Here is a 24,524-nt window from a genome sequence, read left to right on the forward strand (position 1 = left end):
ACGGTAGTAACATAAACAATGTAACTTTTCTACATTTGTATTTACACACGTACATGTATATTTGTTCAAACCTATTTTGATACATGTAAGCTTACATGTTCATCGAACGTACGTTCGGTACTGAAAACACCAAAAGTTTCTGATTTGGACCACCATAAATTCATCCGCGCGGCTCCAAATTGCGCGTGACATACTCAATCTATCGAGAAATAAAGTTGAGTAGCCTTTGGTAGAAATCAACGGGGTTTATACTATCAATTCACCACTGACTGTAAATATTTGGGCTTATATTGAGATTACATTGATTACAATTACCATCACATTTTATCATTTCAGAAGTCCTTATCTTTATCTTATCTCGTACAATGTCTAGTTCGCATTGGTTAATGGCGTATAACTATATATACGCCTGATTTGTTTTACATTTTCAAGATATAATATGGCGACGTCACTTTTATCAAATGTGCAAAACCCGACTACTATATTACACTTGTATGTTTTGTCAAACGAGTATTGAAATATCTCATCCATTACCTCGTGCCATCGAAATTAACAAATGGTTCAATATAGATTTTATTAGCGTACATACGTTTAATCGAAAAACTATCGTAGCAATTCATTAACGCGTGGTATGTTCCAAGGTGTTCAAATCAATACCGAGTTAGGTACAATTTCCATTTCAAACCTTTAGAGCAATAGGTAAGTGGTCGGCAAAGTCAAACTAATGAAGTCCAAGTTCGCTTCCATCTCAACACCTAATCAAGTCCAATAGATTGTTTTATCACGTCTTCATCCTCAATCAATAAACTGATCCTAAGAATGTTTGTTACCAAAACAAAACCTGATTGTTTTCTTTTAATTCCATTTGCTTTTATCACGGGAAACCGTGTGGCATCTCTCATTACCCTAATACGCGGAAAGAACCAGGTCATTGACATCAGAATCTAACAAATCTTAGCCAAGAGTTTTACCTATATAATCTACTACTAGATAGCATTACGTGAACAGTATCTGAAGACATAATTGTATATCGTTGCTATGGGAGTAATCATGAGGTAAATTGTTACTATGGGATATATCACGAAGTATATCGTTGCTATAAGAGATATCACGAGTTATATCGTTGCTATGGGAGATATCACGAGTGATATCGTTGCTATGGGAGATATCACGAGTTATATCGTTGCAATGGGATATATCACGAGGTACGTCGTATCTATGAAAGATGTCACCAGGTACTGATTTTCTGATCTTATGCATTTAATGTTTTGAATGTACTCATTGCATTCTAACATTAAGTCGTGCACACTTTGTAAGATTGCCAACAAGCATAACTTCCTGCTGCGAGACTTGAGCGTTCGGAAAAACACATTAATCACTTTGTGTTGTCAATTATGTTTTAATGTGATTGAAGATCATGAATATTCAACAAACATTAATTCCTTAATATTCTTTAATGAGTCCATAACTTTGTCCGTGTCAATATTCCTAATGTTTAGATTTGTTTATTTGTGACGTTCCTCGGTTTATTATGTGCTAATTGCGTATTGAGAGACTAATGGACAATTAATGCAGTCGACAAAGAGTGTGTTGAATTCCCAGGGCTGTCAATATGTATTTCTCCCCCAGATATCCCCAGGGCTGTCAATATGTATTTCTCTCCCAGATATCTCCCTGTCATCATCTTCCTTTATTCTGCAGAGACAATGCCAATTTTACGTAGACAAAAGAACCATTTCAGATCAGTTCATACTAACGTTTTGTGTTCTGTAAAATTTATTTTCAAATGAAGTACATTAAACAGATTTAACCGTTATTGGTATGTTAATTAAACACCCAAGCATAATTATGTATAAAACAGAAATTCAACGAAATACAATACTTCTGGGTTTTCAAATAGATGTGGTCAAGGACGGTTTCCCTGTGTTTTAGTTTTCAATATATATATAATACTGGTTTTTTTTATTATACATACACTTTTTATAATGTACAATGTAAATGTACAAACTTTTAATATACATACATTGTAATTTCATACACACTTGTTTTATTATACAAATACTTTGTATTATATTAAAAACATACTTTGCATAGGCCTTTTCCACCAGAGACACCCAGAACTCGTTAGGGTCCGATGAATGAGCAAACAGTATTTCTCCATCAACCGTTGGCAATCTGTCATCAATGTAAACATCTATCCACTTATCGAACTGCCAGAATCGACAGTGGAACCGGCCGTCATACTCCGGAGAGCCGAACGTATTGTCACTGGGAATTATCTGTAAACATCAAGCTCAATTCTGTAACATCCTCATCACTGTAAAGGCGGCTTACGGGAGGGGGGCATTGCCACGATTTCATAACACATAGTTAAATTTTTGACAATTTAATCCGCGAAAAAAGCTTAATCATATAATCTTTTAGATCGTGCATTAATGTTTGTGAAGATTTAATTCCCCATTTCAAACGAAATTGTGAAACTTTTGACCTGCAAAGTTAACCGGCTGCACTATCTGACAAGTTAAACAATAAAGTATGAAGTGCTATCTTTTCAAGTGCAATAAGTTCAAAGTTAAACATGAATTAACATCAAACTTCCGTACTGCTAGACATGATCATTATCAAAAACGTCTGATAAGCATTGATCATATAACAAATAAAATCAAGATTTTAAAATGTATCTCAAGTTTTCACATGATGCTTAAGTGGAGCACATCAGTAAATGTACGCGTTTTATTGTCAGTAATGACAATAATGATAACACAATCATGATTTTCAAACAATGCTTCAAGCTGACACAAATCCAAAGCTACCGTATCGCGTGTTAACTAGATCGTTCTAGACTAACTAGCCACACTCATTAGCGACAGACACATCTTTTACCGCGTCTGGCGATTTTAGTGTGTTCGATCACTCTGTGACCTCCCTATTACTGATCCGTGTGTGTAAAACTTTCACGCACCGGTGTAAGGCAATCGAACTTACAGACGTGCAACAGAAGTCATGCGAGCAAAGTTCGATTTATAATGTGTTGTAATTACTCCACGTATATTTCTTTTTTAAACCCCCCCCCTCACCCCCACCTCATCCACAAATTTTTTTACTATATATATAAGCTAACAAATAACACAATGTCAAGTTATCCTGAATTTCTTCCATCGAAAACCTGATGATTTGAAAACATAGAAAATAATTAAAAAACGAAATTTACTAAAACGTTTCATTTAGTCGAAAAGCACACGCGATAGGTACTTTATTTATTTAATCACGATAATTAAATAATGAAAGATGTGTTCGTCAGAATATACCATACGCATTCGGGTATCTGCCGTTATTTCTTCAATGTCTGATGGATTCAACGGTCCCTGGCGGCAGATACAGCCGTAATAATACTGTTGTAATCTAGGTGATTTCGTAATACTACAGTGAACTTAATGGTGTAGAGGGTGGGAACTATTTTGGTTCGTGCACCTAATTGCTGTATTGTATTTCTATAATGATAACGATGGCGTAATGCTCACGACTAATGATAAATAGACCTGTCTCGGTTAGACGCTAGGTCATGGTTTAATTAACGCTTACACCAACGTCGGAGTGATAAAAAATCACCCTTGATAGTGTGACCTGGTCGTCATGGAACAACCATGCATTACAAACGTTTGTATGTCCCGACATGATCGTAAAATGTTTGATTAGGTACAGAGAGAGTTTAACTATCACCGTGCGATAACTGACTAGGGTCTCGGAGCATAGCGGAATCGGACAGAGTTTCTTTCGTTATTAGCATTGTTCGTTAGACTAGAAAGTTTTAAAACATGCAATGCCATTATAACGGTTGATTTTGTAAAAGTGCACGACTTGCCGACACATTACTCGTTAGTGCTGGTAAGGAAAATATTCGATATCGGCTTATGTGGTAAGTCGCATCCTTATGGATTTTTAACTTTCAGAATATGTCGCGATTGTTTATATTTATAGGGCTTTAAAGCATATCTTGAGAACCTGTTACAAATACTACCTATCTTCAAACAATATCTAGAGAATACAATCCATATTATACACTGACTTTATCCATGAGTTGCGGTTTTTCAGCAATGGCGGACAGTGTTGACAAAAACCAGCAGTCATTGAGCTCCCCCTGCTTCATGTCATGTCGACTTGTCCCGTCCGATACGAGGACAGCGTCAACAGAAATCTCCTGGAAAACCAAAACATCGTTAATATCGTCTATCTACATCAAATGTCATTTAGGGGGGCGTGCACCCCTATATGTGTGTCGTCTTGTTGTGGGAGCCTGTTGTAAGTTCATTTTAGTCCCTCTTTTTATCACAAAAGTTACAAGTACTATCATTTTCATAAAAGGTGGAATTCAAATGATCGAACGATGTAAAATATCCTTGGAATCAACTCTTGTAAAAAATGTTAAAATCAAAATGATTTTTTTTTTCTTTTTTTTTTTTGCTTTTTGGTTGGATTTAATGTATCTAATTTGCAGAGATTGACTACATATTGCTTTTACAACCAAACTTCTATCAGTTGAATCAAAATGTCTTTCTCTAGTATATTTATCTGTTCATTTGTCCTTTGTTTGTTAGATTTTCTTTCGTCTTTTCAAATATCCTTAATTTTCGAATAATTATTCAAACTTCTACCCCGGGCAATGTTAAGTGTGTCCGAATACAATTCCAATTGGGCTGAAAACAATGAATAACTATTTTCGTAAACTAAACACGGGTACTTCACCCCAATCTCTTTTTGTTTTCAATTGATTATGCTGGAATTAATGGTCTTCAGTCAGTTCCTAATGAAAACCATTTAACACCCTGGGACACTAAATGAAAGTCTAATTCCTTAGGATTAGACATTGTTTTATTATTATTTTCATTTTTTTGATGTCACATTCATATGTCATACACAATGTTAATTACAATAAAAAGAAAGAACTTAATCTATAATGAGAGAGCTTATCTATACACAGGAAGTCTACATTGTACATCATTTACATGCAAGATATCATAGCAATGTAAGCGATTTTGGTTAAAAAGAAACACGGTCTAAGTTAGCAATATGGTTAAAGGAGAACACTTATTATTTGCGGCAATTTATTGACACTATTTGCTAAGAAACTCAAAAAATGTGAAATAATTTCATTAATAGCAATATATGTAAAAAAACAACATTAAAAGGACTTTCAGGAAACAAAATCGATGACAAAACATTATATAGCACCAAAATTTAGAATGCTATTCCATCCATGCATAACCAGCTATAATATATTGTAATATTGGAGTTAAATAGCAAAAACAATGAAGAACAACTTTATTTTAATGACATTGCCTTATTACTTATGACATCATAAACTAATGCTAAATTCATTTCTTTAAAAATTATTCTAAAAATCAATCGGTAAAACTCCACTTTTGATTTATAATAATTTATTTCTTATTTGAATAAGTATATAATGAAAAATATGTTTTCCAATCTCTAGTTGTAGGGATTTTCTTTTTCAATTTACAATTGTATACATAATATTTTATCATTAGGAATAAAATGATCACATCTTCATATTCATTATCCAAAATTCCCAGAAACATATTAAAATAAAAAATGTTACTTTCTTGTATTTTTATTAAAATGTACTTACGTTCGGCCTCTTCCATACGATGTTCTTTGTGATAGGTTTGTGCCGGAAAATGGATTTATTTTCGGCCGGGAAATCGGGATCGACAAAATAGTGGTCACCTCTTTTCCCATTTCGCACCCTCTGTAAAATGAATTAGTTTGGATTTATTATTTGATATATTAAAAACAGAAATCAATGATTTGTGAGGATGAATCATATACAGTATACTACCTTGTCTATACCCAATGTCAACCGTGAATGTAATTCGATATAGCGATGTGTAATGTTACATACGGGTTTTTACACAAAGATGAAATTCTGGTTTTAATTCGTCACACTGCTGAGGCCATGCAAAACAGAAACGCAAACTTTTCAGGATAACCATTTCATAACCGACTAATATTGAAGCTCAATATCATCGGAACAAAGACTGTTACTTTTGTAGATTTACAATATAAGTCATTCTTCTGTTTACATCTTTGCGTTTCATTTTTTTGTTTTAGTGCAATTTAGACCAACCCATATTAGCATAACGTGTTAATTAGTTCCTAACAATCAATCTGCATGACATTAGAATTTGAATGTTCCACAGAATTCGTAGAAATGGCATTGTACTAATTAAAGCTGGATTGGTGAAAGTGTTTTTGTTGAAATACCGATATTATCTCATACTTTCGTGATAGATGAGGTTTAGCTATGAACTTTCAGTAAAACTAAAGCATAACTAATAAATTAGAGGAAAAAAGGACAAAAAACACAAACCACTACAATGTGCAAAATGATCTTTGTTCAAATGTTTACAAAATGTTTGTTTTAAAGTAGTTCTATTTAATCATTGTTAAGAGGCTCGTGGTCAATCACATGCCTGTCCTCCAGTGAAGTGACGTTAACAATAGTACCTGCTGGTCCCCATTGTATTGATCGTAAATAGATAAATAAATGATCTTTTCTTTTTCTACCTGACTTCTCTTCCTAACGTCTCCCTTGGCATCGACTCGCGTTAGGCCTTAAGGCGAGCGCTCAGCATTACGGAAGTGGGACGACTGGTTTGTCCATTATCAGTATAATGTAGCCAGGTGGGGTTAACTGTTAAGCGTTATTAGCAGTAAGTTTCAGCGAAATACCAAAACACAACTCGACAATATAAAAGCATCTAATAACATAGAGACATTCACACACGCAGCACATTACACACAAGGAAGGTCATCCTTGAATGACCCTAGCTGTTAATAGGACGTCAAACATAATCAGACAACCATATCAATCAGATAATTATATATGTATAATTTTCCTGTTGAGTTTGTGTTCAGTTCCGTTTTAATACTACTATAACCAGAACTATTTGATGATACTATTTGTATGTAGTATATATGTTATACACAACCTAAACATCCTTTTCGTACCTTGACACCCTAATTGATATTGTATAACATGCAAAATTCTGATATACTTGTTAATATCGATATACATAAGCTGTTGTCATCTGAGACAACCTAGCAGAGTTCTGTCAAAACACAGGTGTTCCTCATCAATGAGTTTTCTGACGTTTCCTTACAAATGATAAACTATTGCTGTAGAGATTTTTTATTTGTTCCTCTTTCATAGGTGTTTAAGGGCACTCATTACTGACTAACGAACCATTAGGATAAATAGCAATCCACAGCAGAGTGTTCAAACATATAATATTTACCTCTAATTCCTTCCAAAGTTTGAAAGCAAGAAAAGATATAAGCAAGAGTTAATAGATTTTAGTGAAAAGAAGCAAAGCGTCTTTGTAATTTACATGGGGCAGTATTTAACATGTACTGACAAAAGTACACACAAGAATATTTTAATCTTGGGGGAATTCGATATGTTGATATATAATTAAACATTATGTATACCTCCATAGGTACACTGTCTCGACTCTACTTTTTATCATTACCTCTGCAACGTTTGTCCCCATAGGGTCACGTGTATATCAAATGCTGCTGCACATCAGGGGACGTAACTCAATCTTTGTCAGTATAATGTGACCGGTATCATAGCCTGCTTAGTGCGTTTGATAGGATTTCTACATTAAATACTTCACGTGTAAAACATTGTCATATAAAACACATATTTACAAAATACTTGGGATGTTTCGTTTGTTCATTAGATTTGATATTATATTAATATCGACGGACGGCTTGTCGTGTATGCGTTGTGTCGTGTATGTTAAAAGTGGGCGTGTTTTGGGAGACTGTAGTAAGTTCGTTAGTGACTACTTGTAGTAGTAGTCGTACTTATGTAGTGTTATCTCACTATGTGACCAGTATAAATTACTTTAAATGTTAGGTTATGCAAACCAAAGTCCATTGACGTTTCTGACAGTAAGATCCGGGGTACATTAGCCGCAGGATGAGGAGTTTCCTATATAATATATTAGTTAAGTCTCACCTAACTGTCGCTTTTTTTTTGCCTAGGATCCAGGAGTTATGAAATAACAAAATTTCCAATCAATCTGCGTAACAACATTACATATAGACTAGTGATCACCCAGGGTGCTCACATCGTTTTAATTTCCGCTTTAGCCATGCGTGGGGGCCACTTATAACTATTCATGTATACCTGAGGCTATCTTTCTCTAACCATTGGGAATGGATGATAAATATAGAGCAACAAAGCGTTATTTTACATGTATAATCGACTTTGTGTATCTGTGATGATTTAAAAAGTTGAAAGAGGAAAGCAAAGTTGAATGGAGTAAGACAAAATGGTTTAGGAAAGTGTCTTCTGATGCCACACAATCGGTTATGGGTTAACGCTATAGTGTCCTCAACAGGGGTTTCATGGCCTAGTCGGATATGAGAGGTACGAGATCTTACAAGAGTAAGAGGGGTTTCATGGCCTAGTCGGATATGAGAGGTATGAGATCTTACAAGAGTAAGAGGGGTTTCATGGCCTAGTCGGATATGAGAGGTACGAGATCTTACAAGAGTAAGAGGGGTTTCATGGCCTAGTCGGATATGAGAGGTACGAGATCTTACAAGAGTAAGAGGGGTTTCATGGCCTAGTCGGATATGAGAGGTACGAGATCTTACAAGAGTAAGAGGGGTTTCAAGGCCTAGTCGGATATGAGAGGTACGAGATCTTACAAGAGTAAGAGGGGTTTCATGGCCTAGTCGGATATGAGAGGTACGAGATCTTACAAGAGTAAGAGGGGTTTCATGGCCTAGTCGATATGAGAGGTACGAGATCTTACAAGAGTAAGAGGGGTTTCATGGCCTAGTCGGATATGAGAGGTACGAGATCTTACAAGAGTAAGAGGGGTTTCATGGCCTAGTCGGATATGAGAGGTACGAGATCTTACAAGAGTAAGAGGGGTTTCATGGGCTAGTCGATATGAGAGGTACGAGATCTTACAAGAGTAAGAGGGGTTTCATGGCCTAGTCGATATGAGAGGTACGAGATCTTACAAGAGTAAGAGGGGTTTCATGGGCTAGTCGAAATGAGAGGTACGAGATCTTACAAGAGTAAGAGGGGTTTCATGGCCTAGTCGGATATGAGAGGTACGAGATCTTACAAGAGTAAGAGGGGTTTCATGGCCTAGTCGATATGAGAGGTACGAGATCTTACAAGAGTAAGAGGGGTTTCATGGCCTAGTCGGATATGAGAGGTACGAGATCTTACAAGAGTAACAGGGGTTTCATGGCCTTGTCGGATATGAGAGGTACGAGATCTTACAAGAGTAACAGGGGTTTCATGGCCTAGTCGGATATGAGAGGTACGAGATCTTACAAGAGTAAGAGGGATTTCATGGCCTTGTCGGATATGAGAGGTACGAGATCTTACAAGAGTAAGAGGGATTTCATGGCCTAGTCGGATATGAGAGGTACGAGATCTTACAAGAGTAAGAGGGATTCCATGGCCTTGTCGGATATGAGAGGTACGAGATCTTACAAGAGTAAGTGGTCAAAATGTCTTTCTTTATTGTTTAAATAATAAAAAAACTGTATAAATAGATATCATCTGGTTATGCAGATCTTGAAAAGAGTTTATTATCAACAACAAAGAATAAACGAAACCCTGTTCAGACAATACAAATATTGTTTTATTGTCCCAGATTTTTATCGCTAAATATTTCTTTACTGATAGGTCTTCCAGGAATGTCAATATCGTGCAGGCTTTAAATTATGTTCCCTCGGAAATTTGCACATTTTGGGAGAAACAGGCCGTTGATGTTTGAAACATGTTTCAATTTCTTACAATCCCAAATGATATCATGTGCATGTGGTTTCGTGTAAAAATGCCATTATTAGGAAATGCAATGAGCCGCTTTTTGGGAAATACTATTCGGGGATAGAAGGCTGCAGTTAGCTCAGTACCATCACTGATCACCTATAGGAGATAGTATCTACAGATGGTGTATGTAACTGTCAATGTGTTTTGAAAGCTTTCAATATGTTATGCATTGTGTGATCTACAAAGTAACAATGATAGTTGTAATAATACATATTATTTGTTGACAGTTTTGATTTCTGTTTCTTTAAATGTTCACATTAACTCCGTCCATTAAGTACAACTTTTCTATACATGTAAACATCAATAAAAAAAAGTCTCATTGGTTTCTATATAAGGCTATAGTTATTCCGACAACTGCTTTTTATAAATGATTTTAGACGATATTGATTTGCTCCGTAAAATGAATAATTTATGTATGAAATCATATCTGGCTTATCCGATATCAAAGATCTAGTTCGCTATATATAGTCATACATAGATCACGCTGTATAATTCTAGCTTTTACAGAAACATTTTATATAGGACAAACAGTCGTCCTCTACTGCCACACAATCGGGTAGCGTTAGATCATTAATGGAGTTTCAATTAACAGACGCCCTACGACATTTCCATATCAAGAATCAATTTGAATATGGAACTTGAGTCCGTCCTGAACATCGATTGTTATATGGTAATTATAATTCAGTCACCCGTATAAGGTAAAATAGTTTGCCATCCCCTATAATTAATAATATGGATATAGTTCGATTTACATAATTATAGAAATATCACTAAATTAATTTGCCAGTATCTCGACATCTTAAAACAAATTCCTGGAAATATTAAGTAATCTACAAAATGTTTTTCTATTTTGGTATTTTACTTCGTAGTCTTAGTTCTACAATAATTGAGTTATATCACATGACAAACTTTTCTCTTACGTTAATGTAATGTTGTAAGTTGTTATTTTTATTGCGACAACAACAAAAACTTGTGTGATACGCCGTACAATAGACATTAATGTAAACTTTCGTTTAAATCTGATATCCAGTTATATATTTACTCTTCAAATGATTCCACAGCAATCTGACAATAACTATTAAACAAATATCATGGTATCATACTTTTAACAAAAATCAATATATTTGTAATGTTAATGTCCTCTATTAGTATCCCTGCTGAGCATGGCATTTTCTGAAACTCGTATTGGAGCGCTTTATCTTGGATAGACAATAACACATTGGCTACAACGAGAAACTACTCAAGTTTTATTTGCGATATATATATAATACAGGTTTGACGTGAAATGGTTAACAAGGGCTACCCTAACAATGAGTGTCATTTATCATTAGTTTTATTTTATGAAGCACAACAATGTATATTACAGATATGAGTATGTTCTATGTATACAAGGGTGTAATAAGATATGCTTTAATCAGACCTTTGTGTCATATTAACGGTAGAATTTAGATGGCAGTTTTGGTAAAGTGCAAGCGATATATAAGCCTATATTTACATATGCCTCTATATAGTCAAGGTGAGGGGAGTTGCGTTCATATTAGCGTAATTGCAATGACGTATGAATACAAACGCAGTGCAGGTTCGGACTACTTCTAGTTCAGGCTTCGATAAGATTTTGCGTCATAAGTTGAGTCTTGACGGGTTTCAAAATAACAATTCTTTTATTAGTTTCTATTAGATCTAATTAAATATATGTATTTGACATCAAAACAAAAAAAATGTGTTCAAGCATTGAAACGGTAATAAACAACCGAATGAATCGCTGGTCGAGGCTTCAACCGAGGGGCTTTCCTCGGGAATGTTCGGGGAAATTCCCTACAGTAGTTCTACGTCAGTATGTGTGCACAGAACATCCGATTGTCGTAGAACAATTCTGGGATCGTCTAAGGGAACGATAGGTTAACAGGTCATGTACAGGTTTCCAGAAGAAAAAAACCCATTACAGGTAACACCCTATCCGAAACAGTATCATCAGCTTTACCCCCGTCTTTGCATTCAAAATAGGCCTACACACACCATGCAAACACTTGTCTATCCGCCGTACAATAAAATAAAAATCATGGATATGAAGAATTTAGTCTATATCACTTTCGTAGACCGACACATACATAACAAACATTCAGCAGCTCAATGGTCATACCATCAATAGGCTATATCACAGATACTTTCCTCCGTTGAAAATCAAATATGGCGGCTCGCTCCACTTCGGACCGTATCACTACCCTGACGACGATACATACCGGTAGTCGTTCCGCCTCGCTTATTTTAATTTTCATTCGAAATGGACATTATTGATATATTATCAAATTGGAAAAAAAAGAAATTTAAAAAATGATTTAAAGGTGTCATTGTTATATTTGAAATCTAACTGCAGTATAACATTCAACAACCGGAACTATATCTTCGGTCATCCTAACAACCGTAGTTACCCAACTTAGCAACCATCACAGTTTTAAATTTGACATAAAAGTAGCCTAATTTATGTAAATATAAAGATTGAACAGTGTTTTGATTGCGTTAAAGGTGATATGAACGCAATGAGATACAGACATATTCTACGTCTGTATCCCATTGCGTTCATATCACCTTTAACACAATCAAAACACTGTTCAATCTCTAAGTATGCATTGAATAAGGACCACCTAACAAAAATAGATTCATGGAAAATCGTTTTTTGTTTGGGGCAGAGAATTTGATAAGAAAGTTAATGTGTCATGGCCTGCTGCTTGGATAAGTGACAGAAGTTTCAAAATATTAATTTACATCGGGCAATATATCCAAATTCACAAAGAAATTAAAAAAGAAATTAATTAAAATTTAAAACATCTAACTAATTGTTATTTTCTAAATCCATGTGTTCATGGTTAATTGAAGAGTTGTGTGGATATACATATTGAGATCTGTTGTGTTCTAACACAAAGGTTCAAAACAAATCTAAATTATTTCTAAAGTAGTTTGTACACTGTAGTTCCATTTTAACACACCTCGTTGTATAAGCAATTACCTTATTTTATATTTATTCCATCATATCTAATTGAATATTCATGAGGAAAATGAGCTGTTTTCCATTGACGCGTTTAAGGTATTTGTTGGCATGGTATAACAATAACAACATTATGTCGTGGTGTGATTAAGTAAAACATAGAAACACGATTAGCTAATGACTAATCACAGCCTTTCTACAATCGCTCTGAAAAACCTACCCAGGTAGGCGTTCTAACCTGATAGTGGAAAGTATCATCTGATCGTATATCCTCAATTGTTTCTGCACGAACTCGAGATTTAGATTTTGCGTGAAAGAATTAAACTATACTCTAGGGCGTTATGATATGTAAAGGTATAGTTGTGTTTTAATTTTCAAACCATTATATATGTATTTACATGTATATATCTCTCTCATACCTACACCTGTAATACTGGCTGGTCTAGGGCAATACACTCATGTGGCCTGAGGCTGTATTGCATGGCTACTCGTGCAATAAAGCTTCGTGACGTTACAGCGTTAATAAAAATACTATTTTTTGGGTACAAATTTAACATTTTTTTGCAAAAACTAGGCTTGATTTACTTTAAAAGGTACAAACAACGGGAATTGAGTTGAAAATATCACTCAGTTTTCATGTATAGAGAATTGACTCACAGTCCCGTTTTCTTTGGATAGATTTCAAAATGGCGGAAAATCATAGTAATAAAAATTGCATAAAATCTTTGTGGTATGAGAGAAAAATACTCTTACATACGTGGATATGAAGGATAGGGATATTCTACCCTCGGCAAGCCTCGGGTTTTACAACATTTTTTGACCCTCGAATAGTATATCCCTATTCTTCATATCCACATATGAAATCGTCCTATATTTATTCATTTGTTTGTTTGTTTGATTTATTAACGTCCTATTAACAGCTATGGTCATGTAAGGACGGCCTCCCATGTATGCGGTGTGTTGCGTGTATGTTGTGCGAGGTGAGTGTACTGGGAGACTGCGGTATGTTCGTGTTGTGTCTTCTTGTATAGTGGAACTGTTGCCCTTTTTATAGTGCTATATCACTGAAGAATGCCGCCGAAGACACCAAGCAACACACCCCACCCGGTCACATTATACTGACAACGGGCGAACCAGTCGTCCCAATCCCTGTATGCTGAACGCTAAGCAGGAGCAGAAACTACCACTTTTATAGACTTTGGTGTGTCTCGGCCAGGGGACAGAACCCAGAGCCTTCCTCACAGGGGCGAACGCTCAACTCAAGGCCAAAAGTGAGGCGGTGCCAAGGGAGGCATTAGGAAAGATAAAGTCAGTTAGGAAGAAGAGAAGATAAGATCCTAAATTTAGTCGCCTTTTACGATCATGCAATAGGGGCAGCAGGTACAATTCTAACGCCCTACCTCATCGGATGAATTTTTTCTGTAGATAGTATGATACCGTATTCAGTAACATAGCTGTAACTGTCCCTTTTCTGTAGATAGTATACCGTATTCAGTAACATAGCTGTAATTGTCCCTTTTCTGTAGATAGTATACCGTATTCAGTAACATAGCTGTAATTGTCCCTTTTCTGTAGATAGTATGATACCGTATTCAGTAACATAGCTGTAATTGTCCCTTTTCTGTAGATAGTAGATACCGTATGTATACCGTAGTTCAGTATCATCATAGCTGTAATTGTCCCTTTTCTGTAGATAGTATGATACCGTATTCAGTAACATAGCTGTAATTGTCCCTTTTCTGTAGATAGTATGATACCGTATTCAGTAACATAGCTGTAATTGTCCCTTTTCTGTAGATAGTATGATACCGTATTCAGTAACATAGCTGTAATTGTCCCTTTTCTGTAGATAGTATATACCGTATTCAGTAACATAGCTGTAATTGTCCCTTTTCTGTAGATAGTATGATACCGTATTCAGTAACATAGCTGTAATTGTCCCTTTTCTGTAGATAGTATGATACCGTATTCAGTAACATAGCTGTAATTGTCCCTTTTCTGTAGATAGTAGATACCGTATTCAGTAACATAGCTGTAATTGTCCCTTTTCTGTAGATAGTATGATACCGTATTCAGTAACATAGCTGTAATTGTCCCTTTTCTGTAGATAGTATACCGTATTCAGTAACATAGCTGTAATTGTCCCTTTTCTGTAGATAGTATGATACCGTATTCAGTAACATAGCTGTAATTGTCCCTTTTCTGTAGATAGTATGATACCGTATTCAGTAACATAGCTGTAATTGTCCCTTTTCTGTAGATAGTATGATACCGTATTCAGTAACATAGCTGTAATTGTCCCTTTTCTGTAGATAGTAGATACCGTATTCAGTAACATAGCTGTAATTGTCCCTTTTCTGTAGATAGTTCTGTATGATACCGTATTCAGTAACATAGCTGTAATTGTCCCTTTTCTGTAGATAGTAGATACCGTATTCAGTAACATAGCTGTAATTGTCCCTTTTCTGTAGATAGTATGATACCGTATTCAGTAACATAGCTGTAATTGTCCCTTTTCTGTAGATAGTATGATACCGTATTCAGTAACATAGCTGTAATTGTCCCTTTTCTGTAGATAGTTATACCGTATTCAGTAACATAGCTGTAATTGTCCCTTTTCTGTAGATAGTATGATACCGTATTCAGTAACATAGCTGTAATTGTCCCTTTTCTGTGTAGATAGTATGATACCGTATTCAGTAACATAGCTGTAATTGTCCCTTTTCTGTAGATATATGATACCGTATTCAGTAACATAGCTGTAATTGTCCCTTTTCTGTAGATAATACCGTATTCAGTAACATAGCTGTAATTGTCCCTTTTCTGTAGATAGTAGATACCGTATTCAGTAACATAGCTGTAATTGTCCCTTTTCTGTAGATAGTATGATACCGTATTCAGTAACATAGCTGTAATTGTCCCTTTTCTGTAGATAGTATGATACCGTATTCAGTAACATAGCTGTAATTGTCCCTTTTTTAGTAGATAGTATGATACCGTATTCAGTAACATAGCTGTAATTGTCCCTTTTCTGTAGATAGTATGATACCGTATTCAGTAACATAGCTGTAATTGTCCCTTTTCTGTAGATAGTATGATACCGTATTCAGTAACATAGCTGTAATTGTCCCTTTTCTGTAGATAGTATGATACCGTATTCAGTAACATAGCTGTAATTGTCCCTTTTCTGTAGATAGTATGATACCGTATTCAGTAACATAGCTGTAATTGTCCCTTTTCTGTAGATAGTATGATACCGTATTCAGTAACATAGCTGTAATTGTCCCTTTTCTGTAGATAGTATGATACCGTATTCAGTAACATAGCTGTAATTGTCCCTTTTCTGTAGATAGTATGATACCGTATTCAGTAACATAGCTGTAATTGTCCCTTTTCTGTAGATAGTAAGATACCGTATTCAGTAACATAGCTGTAATTGTCCCTTTTCTGTAGATAGTATGATACCGTATTCAGTAACATAGCTGTAATTGTCCCTTTTCTGTAGATAGTATGATACCGTATTCAGTAACATAGCTGTAATTGTCCCTTTTCTGTAGATAGTATGATACCGTATTCAGTAACATAGCTGTAATTGTCCTCCTTTTCTGTAGATAGTATATACCGTATTCAGTAACATATAGCTGTAATTGTCCCTTTTCTGTAGATAGTATGATACCGTATTCAGTAACATAGCTGTAATTGTCCCTTTTCTGTAGATAGTATGATACCGTATTCAGTAACATAGCTGTAATTGTCCCTTTTCTGTAGATAGTATGATACCGTATTCAGTAACATAGCTGTAATTGTCCCTTTTCTGTAGATAGTAAGATACCGTATTCAGTAACATAGCTGTAATTGTCCCTTTTCTGTAGATAGTATGATACCGTATTCAGTAACATAGCTGTAATTGTCCCTTTTCTGTAGATAGTATGATACCGTATTCAGTAACATAGCTGTAATTGTCCCTTTTCTGTAGATAGTAAGATACCGTATTCAGTAACATAGCTGTAATTGTCCCTTTTCTGTAGATAGTATGATACCGTATTCAGTAACATAGCTGTAATTGTCCCTTTTCTGTAGATAGTATGATACCGTATTCAGTAACATAGCTGTAATTGTCCCTTTTCTGTAGATAGTAATACCTATATTGTAGATAGTAATACCGATCGTCTAGCTAATTGTCCCTTTTCTGTAGATAGTAGATACCGTATTCAGTAACATAGCTGTAATTGTCCCTTTTCTGTAGATAGTAGATACCGTATTCAGTAACATAGCTGTAATTGTCCCTTTTCTGTAGATAGTATGATACCGTATTCAGTAACATAGCTGTAATTGTCCCTTTTCTGTAGATAGTATGATACCGTATTCAGTAACATAGCTGTAATTGTCCCTTTTCTGTAGATAGTAAGATACCGTATTCAGTAACATAGCTGTAATTGTCCCTTTTCTGTAGATAGTATGATACCGTATTCAGTAACATAGCTGTAATTGTCCCTTTTCTGTAGATAGTATGATACCGTATTCAGTAACATAGCTGTAATTGTCCCTTTTCTGTAGATAGTATGATACCGTATTCAGTAACATAGCTGTAATTGTCCCTTTTCTGTAGATAGTATGATACCGTATTCAGTAACATAGCTGTAATTGTCCCTTTTCTGTAGATAGTAAGATACCGTATTCAGTAACATAGCTGTAATTGTCCCTTTTCTGTAGATAGTATGATACCGTATTCAGTAACATAGCTGTAATTGTCCCTTTTCTGTAGATAGTATGATACCGTATTCAGTAACATAGCTGTAATTGTCCCTTTTCTGTAGATAGTATGATACCGTATTCAGTAACATAGCTGTAATTGTCCCTTTTCTGTAGATAGTATGATACCGTATTCAGTAACATAGCTGTAATTGTCCCTTTTCTGTAGATAGTATGATACCGTATTCAGTAACATAGCTGTAATTGTCCCTTTTCTGTAGATAGTATGATACCGTATTCAGTAACATAGCTGTAATTGTCCCTTTTTCTATAGATAGTATGATACCGTATTCAGATAACAAGCTTAATTGTCCTTCTAAGAATACCGTATTCAGTACATAGCTGTAATTGTCCCTTTTCATCACTATATAACGTCTAGAATCCTAAAACACGATATTATTCATATTTTTGTATTTTTTTCTCTCTTTTTGTTGAAGGATTAATTTCATTTTCTTCTAATATCAAAATGTCATCTTATTATATCTGTTGACGTTATGTAAGACTTGCTTCAAATGATCTACACTGTATTTGTATAAGACGAATAATTATGCCAAGATGCCGATTGTTTTATAGTAATATAGAAGCGCTACTTTCCTTAAAACAATTATTTCTATCTTTAGTAAGACAAACTCTTCAAAATAGTAGATTACAACATTTACAATTTTTGAGGAACATCGCCAATAAAATCAATTTATTTAAAAAGAACAATGCAATTTTTATTCCTATGCTGAGAGAGTGAAGGTAATTGTTGAATTTGTTCGCCGTGATGATCATTTTGAAATTCAATTTTTTAATAAGCCCATAAACCGTAACATAGTACCAAAACTAAATGTTAAAACGTCAATAAACCACTTACTATTTCTAGATTACAGGGTGTTCATGTAACCTTCTCAACGATTACGTAATTCTCGCGTGTATCTATAAATAACGTTAGAGAACAAAGTGTCGTGACGCGTGTGTTCCTCGTGACTCTATTCTCAAGGTGACACCTAGCTATGTGAAATGTTTTATGATTCACATTAAGTGCCAGTCATACTTACTAAATAATTCAAATAATGTATAGCTGCTCATGACGTTTTATTGATTTTAAGAAAAAAGAATGTTCTTCATTTTCTATCTTCTTTTTAAACATTGATTATTTTTAAGATCAAACCTTTTGACTTGTAATCAAATTCAATAGCTAGATTTTTATTGTAAAAAATAGAAATGAATATAAACGTCCTTTATATATAATTCAATATATTATATCTCTTAAATAACATAAAAGTTATAGTGATAAGTAAATAATTCGTTTATGGTAATATAACGTCAGAAAGAACATAATAACATAATATCAAGGTTTTTTATCATTAATAATTTATTTCCCCCTGTAAGACCACTGCATTGAAATAAGGCTTAACATGAATTTCTTCAATCTATAAATACCAATATTATTTTTGGTGAATGATGATGGCTATGTCTGCTCATGTTATCGATGATAGGTTTTATTAAAAAACAACTTTACATGAACGTTATAAATAAATATAAAAAGATTCAGTAACACAAAGGCATTAAAAGTAGTTGTTATCAATATCCATTGCGTTTATTCAATTAGGTTTAGATAAGTATTTCTAGCACGTACTTTGGTATAAAAATAGCCAGAACGCTTTTAATGTTTCAAAGGTAGTCGATAACAAGTCAGTAATCGTTTTTATGACATTATCACTGAGTGGGTTCGTGTGTCGATATATAAGACGGTCTTTCATTAAAAACGGGACTAAAGTATCAATACAGAATTGTTACATTAAATTCCATTAGTCCCATTCTCCTAATTTCAATGCATTAAGAAACCGGAAGCAAAAAGCCGGAAATGTTCAGCCAATCCAACCTGAGAGTCCCTTTCATCATCCCTTTGAGAGAAACTTCATTGTTTAGGTCAATTCCGCCATTCGTAGTTATATGTATATATATTATATTAATTATATTATATGTAGTAATCATTGATATAACTGGAATCGGTTTGCTAACATAAGCATTAAGTAATTCATTTTTTTTACTCGTGGCGATTGTCATTGACCTTGACTGTTTGACCTTTACAAACGTAATAAATGTATTGTGTCTTTTATGTTGCATGATATTCATTTGACATTTTAGTCGAAATAACAATACAATGCTTTGTTTGCTCACCCTTCAAATATCTTATACTATTAACCGATTGACATATGAATCAACTTTGATTTCTATAAATACAATTGTAGAACGTGTTTGTGATATGTTACATCACTGTTACACATGTGTAATTTCGCTGTAATATGTTACACCACTGTAACACACGTGTAATTTCGCTGTGATATGTTACACCACTGTTACACACGTGTAATTTCGCTGTAATATGTTACACCACTGTAACACACGTGTAATTTCGCTGTAATATGTTACACCACTGTTACACACGTGTAATTTCACTGTGATATGTTACACCACTGTAACACACGTGTAATTTCGCTGTAATATGTTACACCACTGTTGTTACACCACTGTAATACACGTGCAATTTCGCTGTGATGTGTTACATCACTGTTATACACATGTAATTTCGCTGCGTTATGTTACATCACTGTTACACACGTGTAATTTCGCTGTGATATGTAACACCACTGTAACACACGTGTAATTTCGCTGTGATGTGTTACATCACTGTTATACACGTGTAATTTCGCTGTGATATGTTACACTACTGTAACATACGTGTAATTTCCCTGTAATATGATACACCGGTGTAACACGTGTAATTTCGCTGTGATATGTAACACCACTGTAACACACTTGTAATTTCGCTGTGATATGTAACACCACTGTAACACACGTGTAATTTGGCTGTGATGTGTTACATCACTGTTATACACGTGTAATTTCGCTGTAATATGATACATCGCTGTAACACACGTGTAATTTCGCTGTGATATGCTACACCACTGTAACACACGTGTAATTTCGCTGTGATGTGTTACATCACTGTTATACACGTGTAATTTCCCTGTAATGTGATACACCGCTGGTTTCGTTTGTTTGTTTGATTATTTTAACGTCCTATTAACCGCTCTGGTCATGTAAGGACGGCCTCCCATGTATGGCGTGTGTTGCGTGTATGTTGTGCGAGGTGCGTGTTGTGGGAGACTGTGGTATATTAATGTTGTGTCTTCTTGTAGAGTGGAGCTGTTGCCCTTTTTATAGTGCTATATCACTGAACCATGTCACCAAAGACATCATGCAACACACCCCACCCGGTCATATGATACTGACAACGGACAAACCAGTCGTCCCACTCCCTGTATGCTGAGCGCTAAGCAGGAGCAGAAACTACCACTTTTATAGACTTTGGCGTGTCTCGGAAGAGAAAATATAAGATCCTAAATTTAGTCGCCTTTTACGATCATGCAATAGGGGCAGCAGGTACAATTATAACGCCCTACCTGCAAAGACATACACCAGTGTAACACACGTGTAATTTCGCTGTAATATATTACACCACTATAACATGCGTGTAATTTCGCTGATATGCTACACCAGTGTAACACACGTGTAATTTCGCTGTGATATATAACACCAGTGTTACACACGTGTGATTTCGCTGTGATATATAACACCTCTGTAACATACGTGTGATTTCACCTTGATATGTTACACCTCTGTAACACACGTGTGATTTCGCTGTGATATGTTACACCTCTGTAACATACTTGTGATTTCGCTGTGATATGTTACACCTCTGTAACACACGTGTGATTTCGCTGTGATATGCAACACCAGTGTTAACACACGTGTGATTTCGCTGTGATATATAACACCTCTGTAACATACGTGTGATTTCGCTGTGATATGTTACACCTCTGTAACACACGTGTGATTTCGCTGTGATATATAACACCTCTGTAACATACGTGTGATTTCGCTGTGATATGTTACACCTCTGTAACATACGTATGATTTCGCTGTGATATATAACACCTCTGTAACATACGTTTGATTTCGCTGTGATATGTTACACCTCTGTAACATACGTGTGATTTCGCTGTGATATATAACACCTCTGTAACACACGTGTATTTCGCTGTTCTGCAACATACGTTTGATTTCGCTGTGATATGTTAACACCTCTGTAACATACGTGTGATTTCGCTGTGATATATAACACCAGTGTTACACACGTGTGATTTCGCTGTGATATATAACACCTCTGTAACACACGTGTGATTTCGCTGTGATATATAACACCAGTGTTACACACGTGTAATTTCGCTGTGATATATAACACCTCTGTAACACACGTGTGATTTCGCTGTGATATGCATCACTCTGTAACACACGTGTAATTTCGCTGTGATATGCTACACCTCTGTAACACACGTGTGATTTCGCTGTGATATGCAACACCAGTGTTACACACGTGTAATTTCGCTGTGATATATAACATCACTATAACAGGCGTGTAATTTCGCTGTGATATGCTACACCAGTGTAACACACGTGTGATTTCGCTGTGATATGCTACACCAGTGTAACACACGTGTGATTTCGCTGTGATATGCTACACCTCTGTAACATACGTTTCAAACGATTTCGCGATTTCGCTGTGATATGCTACACCAGTGTAACACGTTTGATTTCGCTGTGATATGCTACACCAGTGTAACACACGTGTGATTTCGCTGTGATATGCTACACCAGTGTAACACACGTGTGAATTCGCTGGGATATGTTACACCTCTGTAACATAAGTGTGATTTCGCTGTTGTGTTTGATTGCTTCGTCATACGTCGTATAGTACCGTTTGTGTTTTCCACGGGATCGCAGCCTGCAGCCAACCTACCTTGGTAACGGCTTGACTAAATCGCCTAGGTTTATGGCAGTGAAGAGTATGACGTACTCTCACCCAAAACAGCAGATGCATCATACATAAGTGCAATTGCGAAAGTTCAAAGTGACGCAATTCTGTGTCCGTATCCGCATAATGCTATTAGAATGATTGGATAACTTCCGCTTTATGTCACTTCTGGGAAGTTCGAATTGTAGGTCATTAGTCAAAAAGAAATTAATGCGCCAACATCACGTATAAAAATTATTGATAACCTTAATCAATTTGGTAGTACAGATATGCTCTTACAAGTAGTAGCCAACAATGAACAAATGCTTGTCTAACATTTGACCCCACTCAGATCAAACACCATTGTACATAATATGTTCATTAGTGAATACATTGGATACACAATTAGCTTTGGTAAACATTAAGCACATAACAAAAAAGTGAATTCTTTATTTTACCCTATTTATGGGTAAATGACTTTGTCTTTTGGAGTAAACAAAATAATTATAGCACATTGACGGTGAATGGTCCACTCCCTCGGGGATTCCTATATAAACACACTGGTGTAATGTGAAAGCTGCAGTGAAAAATAGCTTAATATCCTGATCACAGCTTCGCCGGGCGATGTGACCGCGGCTTGTTGTACAGGTCGACGTTATGGCATATTAATAGGTGTATTTCATGCCCGCCAAGTCATAAAGATACTGTATAAAAGCCATCGCTATCTTCAGAGAGATTATACCAACGCTAATGTTACTATGGTTCAGGCCATGAGATAATTGTTGTGAAGCCGATATCGTAAAATCGTTCCTGAAAAATGAGACTTTAATATTTTTATCTAGGACTTCTGGGTTCATTTCTGAGCAACGCTTCATATATCATTTACCACGAATAAAGCATTAATTTTATAATACTTTCAATAGTAATGTTGTATTTTTAAATATTGTATTTATTTTCCGTTAAATACTTTAGTCTAATCTAAAAGTTGTTTTTAAAATGAGAAGAACGACAGCTGTGCTAGGAAGAGTTTGGTTTGGTCTAGGTACAGATAAAATTTCCTAACCATTCTACGATTTTTCTCCCCACCTTTTTTATATTGTGTTAACTGTACATTAAAAACGACACGAAATTACCATCGAATTCTACTTATTTAGGGATATTAGAAAATTGATATGAAAATGAATGAGCCAGTACCAACGTTAAACAAAGCGTATTCATTGGTACCTATACAATTTGGAGGCAAACAAAAATGCCGAGTTTTTAAACGTAAACCACGAATATCAGAACAAATACAAGAACGGGCAAGTTAATTTTTATTATTTATTTAAATCCCAGACTAATCCGAAATAATGGGATACACTGTTTTGCTGTTCTGCCTTGTAGGAAAGTTACATAATTGTCTTTTTAAGGATCGACTTATGGGGATATGTATTTCTGAAAAAGTTCAACCTTAGCATCATCGAAGAATTCCAGTAGAATAGAAAACGTTTAATTGTAATACAACAGCGATTTGTATTATTTATAATGGCAGAATCTGTATTATAACGGTCATGATGGTCGGAGTTCAGTATAGCCAAATCTAGATCAAGGTGATCAGTATAGCCAAATGTAGATCACACGGTGATCAGTATAGCCAAATCTAGATCACGGTATAGATCTATACACAAATGTAATCACGGTGACATGCCAAATATCACGATATAGATCACGGGGTCACGTTGCTCCTATTACGTGATAAGCGGGTCATTACAAGACATTACCGGAGGCTGACGGGCATCATTATAACGTATCAGAGACAGATGATGGTGACATTAAATCGCACTGGTAACACGTAAATATACACCGCTTTCTATATTTACAAATTGTACCTATATTTACATGTCGTAGGACTTACGTTTATTTATTGTTTATGATGACGTCTTTGTGTCCACGTCAATAACAATATATAATATAAACATATAAATAGCAACTCATACGCATAATGCCATTATTATGATAGGTAAAAATAGATAGGTAATTATCAATATGTATTCATATGGTTGAGGGTAATAGATAATGAT

The 24,524-nt window shown here is 35.3% G+C and overlaps 1 protein-coding gene across 1 annotated transcript in view; it reads right to left on the bottom strand.

Moving 5' to 3' along the window:
- Positions 1-24,524, bottom strand: part of LOC138332869 (calpain-2 catalytic subunit-like) — a 45,353-nt gene that overhangs the window by 18,259 nt on the left and 2,570 nt on the right. The window contains exons 2-4 of the mRNA XM_069280850.1: positions 5,645-5,764; positions 4,067-4,198; positions 2,086-2,279 (exon numbers count right to left, since the gene is read on the bottom strand). Coding sequence (XP_069136951.1) covers positions 2,086-2,279; positions 4,067-4,198; positions 5,645-5,764 — 446 coding nt within the window. The remainder of the gene's footprint in view (positions 1-2,085; positions 2,280-4,066; positions 4,199-5,644; positions 5,765-24,524) is intronic.

This window comes from Argopecten irradians, chromosome 10 (assembly GCF_041381155.1).
Source record: "Argopecten irradians isolate NY chromosome 10, Ai_NY, whole genome shotgun sequence".
Taxonomy (NCBI): Eukaryota; Metazoa; Mollusca; class Bivalvia; order Pectinida; family Pectinidae; genus Argopecten; species Argopecten irradians.